This window comes from Mus caroli, chromosome 3 (genome assembly GCF_900094665.2).
Source record: "Mus caroli chromosome 3, CAROLI_EIJ_v1.1, whole genome shotgun sequence".
Classification (NCBI taxonomy): Eukaryota; Metazoa; Chordata; class Mammalia; order Rodentia; family Muridae; genus Mus; species Mus caroli.
The window spans coordinates 88,530,611-88,536,688 of record NC_034572.1 but is presented as its reverse complement, the minus strand read 5'-3'; the positions used below and the strand labels follow the sequence as shown (position 1 = coordinate 88,536,688).

The 6,078-nt window shown below is 51.4% G+C and overlaps 1 protein-coding gene across 1 annotated transcript; it reads right to left on the bottom strand.

The window, feature by feature from the left end:
* Window positions 1-344: 344 nt before the first annotated feature.
* C2cd4d (C2 calcium dependent domain containing 4D) lies at window positions 345-1,560 on the bottom strand. Its single transcript, XM_029475422.1, has one exon. It carries the CDS (start codon window positions 1,481-1,483, stop codon window positions 458-460), a length of 1,026 nt encoding a protein of 341 aa, XP_029331282.1. The 5' UTR covers window positions 1,484-1,560; the 3' UTR covers window positions 345-457.
* Window positions 1,561-6,078: the final 4,518 nt, after the last annotated feature.

Genomic DNA, 6,078 nt, shown 5'->3' with positions numbered 1-6,078 from the left:
GGGGGGCGCTATGGGGGACTTTTGGGATAGTATTGGAAATGTAATTGAGGAAATTATGTAATAAAAATATAAAAAAAAAAAAAAAAAAGATAGGGAGATAGTTTATCACAACAACGGAAATAAAGCTAAGACAGGCACCTAGAACCTACTCAACCTAGGACTCTTGAAGCAGAATCGCTTGGGGATGGACCCTAGGCTCTCCATGTTTAACAAGCACTTCCAGGGGTTCCGGGTCTCAAGCACTGCTTAAGGAAGGGCTGATCCTGCTCAGGCCAGTGTGGACTGGGTGGAAAAGACTTGCTGCAAAGCCTAGAGTTTTTGGTGCCCATTGGAAAGCATGCAGCTAGAGACAAACTGATGTTTTATTAACAAAAATAAATACATGCCGGACAGGTGGCAAGGATGAAGTCTGCAGACCCAGTGGAAACCTCCCGAGAAAGCTGTGGTGTCTGTCAGTCTACAGGCTGAGATGAGTAGGTGCCAGGGAGGACCCAGGACCTAGACCTCCAGCCAGTGGGGGCAGCAGGGCGATGAGGGGCGTCTCACATTCCCCCAGCAGCACGTCCCTGCGCAGCCCCGCGCCCCTGTCCAGCACCTTGGCCCTCAGACTGCGGACGGCCAGATCCGGAGGGCGCAGCCCCTCGAAGAAGAAGTCTTCGTTGAAGATAGGGTTGCAGCTGCCCTGGACCACCCGGCTCCGCTGAGCTCCCGGCCTAACGCGCGGCTGCAGCCGCAGCACCACGCAGCAGCCGCCGCCACCGCTCCCGGGGCGGGTCCGCGGCCGAGGCAACCCCTCGGCGCTCACCAGGCGCAGCCGCAGCCTCCCGGGCCCCGCCTGGTACTCGGTGGACAGGCGCAGCTGCCCGCCGCGGGGCCCTAGGCGCAGCACGCTGTCCTTGATCGGCCGCAGTTGGCAGCAGAGGAAGTCCAGGTGGAAGAGCGGCGGCGCACGGCGCGGCGCGTACGGACTAGTGTCCGCCGAGCTGGCCTCGTCGGGGGACAGGGACTGCGGCCTGGGTGTGTGCGGGGAGCCGCAGGGCGAGGAGTCCGGCGACGAGGCCGTGTCGCTGTCTGGGGCCCGGCAGAGGCGGAGGTCAGGGGCCGAGACGTGCAGCCGTGACTGCGCCGGGGCCAGGCCTGCAGCCAGGCCGCGCGGCCCGTGGAACAAGGACTCGCGGCGACGCGTGTGCGGGCTCTCGGGCAGGAAGGCCCAGCCCTCGCGGCCCGCCAGGTGCGGCAGCGAGCAGGCCACCGGGAGGTTCCGGCCGCCCGGGTTGCGGTCCACCCTGCCCTCGGCGCCTTTTGGGTCCCGGAGCCGAGGCGGTATGAAGAACTGTGGGATGCGGTCGGGGGTGAGGACGTTAGGGTTGCAGCGCGAGGGCGAGCCCCGGGCCTGGCGCTTGGGAACCAGGCTGGGGTGCGCCTGCAGCGCCCCGGCCTCTGCGGTCCGTACCCTATAACCGGCTTTCTCCAAGAGCCACATGCAGTGGGTGGGGGGTAAAGGAACACCGAGGCGGAGAAGGTCCAAGTTCAGCCTCCCGGCTGGAGGCTCTGGCCTGAGGTGCTCTGAGAGAACAAAAGAGGATGCGAATGGATGCTGCTGCCGAGAGCAAACACTTAGCTGTCTGCCTCTGTGGCCTTGTCCCCACACTCATGGGGCAGGAGGCTGGTATATATAAGCAGGTAAAAGAACAGGTGAAGTCTGGAAACTGGAGAAATGGATTACGGGACCAGACAGAAGGTTTTTTCAGAGTCTGAAGATGGCTCAATGGTTAAGAGCACTTGTTGGTCCTGCAGAAGCTATGGCTCCCAGCACCCCCATGGTAATTCACACTCATCTACAACTCCAGTTCCAAGCAAGGGATCCAACGCCCTCTTCTGACTTCTGCAGGCACCAGGCATGCCCGTGGTGCACATACATACATACATACAGGCAAAACATACACATAAAATACGTCTTAGAAATAATCTTAAAACGATTTTCAGAAGGAGGCCTTGTATGGCTAAGTATTTAGACTTCCTATTGCTAAGGATGTTCTACTTCAGGGTTAGAGGGACTAACACCCGTATAACCTAGAGATTTGTAGTCACAATTACAGACCCAGATATTAATTCTGCTCATATATACTCTAGTTCCAAAAGGTCACCACGGCCCTAGGTAGACTGGCTTTCTTGTCCTGCACCTAGAATCTGGTCTGGGGCCCTGGAAGCTCATTCCTTGTGCAGGCGGCTGTTGTGTCAGCTTCTCTGAATTGACTTATCTTTGGGCACTAGCCCCACCTAACTCTTGTCTCCTCCCCAAATCACGTTCACCTTCTCAAATTGCTCCTGAAAAGGACTCACTTCTGCTCCTGGCAGCCGGAAACACACCTGATTGCTGACCAGTAGATATGCAGGGCCAGTCCAAGGAGATTCCCCTCTTTCGATGAGGCACAGACCCCCTCTCCCCTCCTCTTTATCCCTAGCTTCTCAGCCAGGCCGCAGCCACAGAGCGAGGCTGTAAGGCGGAGCTGAGCAGTTAGGCGGTTCCTCCTACTGTCCACTCTTTCCTTAGGAAACCTTAGAGCACAAAGGCACTATTGATTCTCCGCCACCCCCAGTGCGGGCCCAGGAAGGCTTCTTTGCAGAGAGCTCAGTGCACCCCTGCATGGAATCACCATGAACAATGAAAGTGCCAATAGTCTGCCAGGGACTCCTAGCCCATGTCTGGCTCAGTAATGCTCTAAGATTGTAGACCTTACCTGTGGGCAGTCACAGCTTCTGGCTGTAAAGAGTGCAGAACCGTAGGGGACCAGCTTTCTTTCTAGCTTGCTCCCCTAGCTCAGTGTTTCAGGGAGGAGCTGGCAGGGGCCTCTGTTGCCTACGTCTGACTTCTTTTCCTGGATAAACACGGGTCTGTCCCTCTGGCCTTCAACAAGACTTCTTTAACTCCTTCCTCCAGTCAGAGCCAGATTTCCAGCAGCAGCCTCCTGGACCTGATCCCCTAGTGCTAAAGTTGTGGGAGGGCGGCAGAGAACAGACACTGTCATCAATGGCCAGTGGCTAGTTGTTGTCTCCATCATCCCCACCCCCACCCTACCCTTAGCCGTATCCACACCCAGTATATCTTCTGCAAAAACCTCCTCTGGAGCCATCCCAGTAACTCCTCAACATCATGATTTTCAATGACTAGTTCCCTAATTATATCCACCCCCCACCCCAAAAAGGGAAGAAATAGGTTCAGGATTTCTGGATATAAAGACACTAAGGACATCTGGTTACAACAGTGAGGACCAGCTGACTTACATCCTCCATCTTTGGCAGGCTCTAGAAAGCATAGCTGGCCACTGGGCAGATGAGGTTATCAGTTTTGCTGGCACACCTGCCACCGTATTCCCTCAAAAACAGACTCTCCCTGCCTCCTTAGCATGGGCTGTTTCTCCTTTTATCCTTCCCCCATTGACAACTTTTCTCTTAATCAGAAATGCCTCGTGCTCCTATTTCCCAGTACCCCCGCCCCTTTCCTTTATGACATTGGTAAGTTTCTTCTGTTTATATTTTCTTTTCCTTGTAGGTCAGCGTAAGTAGCCTGAAATTCTCTGTATAGTCCAGGGTAGCCAGCACCCCAAGGGCAGGGACTACAGGTATAAACTATTATGTGATTATTGTTATTTTAATGTCTGTCCCTTCTTAGGATGTAAACATCACAGGGACAAGGATTAGCACAAGCCAGGTGTTCAGCCAGGATTTAAAAAACTACATTATTTTATGTGTATTATTTAGTTTGCATGTATGTTTGTGCATGATGTGTATGCCTGGTGTCCTCAGAAGCCAGAAGAGGGTGCTGGAGCTAGAGTTACAGACAGCTGTGAATCACCACATGGATGCTGGAAATGGAATCTGGGCTCTCTGGAAGAGCAGCAAGTGCTTTTAACTGATGAGTCAGCTGTCCAGCTCCTCAATTGGGATTTTAAGGTATTAAGCAGAATTATACTTAAAACAGATTGTCCATCTGTTCACTGAAAATCTAAATTGTACCAGACACAGAATGGGGACAAAAAACATGCCCGTGCAAGCACAGCCCCGAGACAGACTGTGGAATTATTTCATGCAGGATCATGAAATAAACCAGGAAAGTGGTGATTATTCTGTCATCTGATGGCTCTTGAGGATCATGGTTCTTTTGTTGCCCTCATACCTCTGACCTTGCATTCCTCTCTGACTGTAAGTCCTACTGGTTTTCAGGGGAGGGTTGGTATGCCACAGGCAATAGTAGTTTGAGCAACTATCAGATGGGCTGGAGGTCCTGGCTTTGAGATGTACCAGCTTTGAGACCTGCCATAGGCAATTTAATTTCCCCATCTGGTTTGTGGTTGGAGGAATCTACCCAACTTTCAGAGTTGTTGAGAGGACTAGACAAGATAACATGTGGGTGTTATACTGACTCCTGCTATGAGAAAACAGAAAACACGATTTAATATGTTATGGAGTAATAAAGACATTAAAGAAGATGTAGTTTTATGTGAACAGATGCTTTGTCTCCATGTATGCTCATGTACAACACAGCTGCAGTGCCAGAGGAAGCTAGAAGAGGGCATTGGATCACCTGGCACTGAAGTTGCAGGTAGTTAGTTGTTACTCACTATGTGGGTGCTAGGAACCAAACCAGGCTCGTCTGCAAGAATAGCAAATGCTGTAAATGGTCGAGCCATTCCTCTTGCTCTGCTCAGGACAGTTTTGACTTGTAAAATAAATTCAAACATAGAGTAGGATTTGGGAAGTCTTCATCCATCCATTCTTTCACACGTAGTTATTGAGTAGCTGCTGTGTGCTGGCCTCTGTCTAAGACTCTGGGAATATAGCAACAGCCCTGGCTAGATGTAGATTATACTTTCTCAGGGAGGGCAGACAATGGTGACATATGCATTGCTTAGGGAGTGATGAGTCTTGTCTCTTGTGTTAGGAGGGTCTGGTGTCTGTTGAGGATAGAATGGAGGGGGTGAGGGCACTTGTACAGAGAGTGGAGAGAACACTGTTGAAATGATGCAGTGGGAGATGATTGGCATGTGAACCAGAGCTGCAGCCATCTGTGTCTGATGTATTCTGAAGAGAATTTCCAGATGGATTCATTCCCACCTGAAGATTTTTGGCCTGAGCACCTGAAAGAATGAAGTTACCATCTTATGAGAGGGGGAAAGAACAAGTGCTCAGTTCCATATCTGTTAAGTTTAAGGCCCTTTAATGTTAGACATCCACGTGAGGATGTGGAGTTGACATTTGCATATGAATCTGGTGCCCAGTGGAGAAGCCCAGACTACCTCAGAGACATCAGGAGGAATGAGGATGGAATTTAAAATCATGAGACCTGGTGAAACGTCAACTGAGAGGACCCAAGAACTCTGTCCTGGGTGCTCCCACATTGGATTCTGAGGGAGGAGGCACGTGCTGGGCTCGATGCTGAGGTGGAATGGAGATGAGAGTTACTAGCACACAGAAGTTACTGATGACTTTGGCAAGCGTAGTTCTGGAAGAGCAGTGGAGCAAAAGCTTCAACAGACTGGGCCCAAGAAAGAGGGACGGCCAGGCGTGGTGGGTGTGGTGGCGCACACCTTTAATCCCAGCACCCTGGAGGCAGAGGCAGGCAGAGCTCTGAGCTTGAGGCCAGTCTGGTCTACAGTGTGAGTTCCAGGACAGCTAGAGCTACACAGAGAAACCCTGTCTCCAGCAAACAAACAAACAAACAAACAAACAGAACAAGGAAAGAAAGGAAGGAAAGATGGGTGAGGAACTGGAGAGATGGCTCAGTGGTTAAGAGTATGGACTGCTCCTCTAGAATTTGATTCCTAGCACCCATATTAGGTGACTCACAACCGACTATAACTCAGTTCTGGGGGTTTGATGCTTCTAGACTCTGTGGGCACCCCCACTAACAGAGTAGCAATTCTAGGCTCTGGGGTGTCTGATTATTATCTTAGGTTTAGTATTTCAGGATTCCTAAAGCAATAGCAAAATTATTATTTCTGAGGGTATAGTTCTGGTTCCCACTATAGGATGCAAGCTTTCAGGGGAGACACACACACACACACACACACACACACA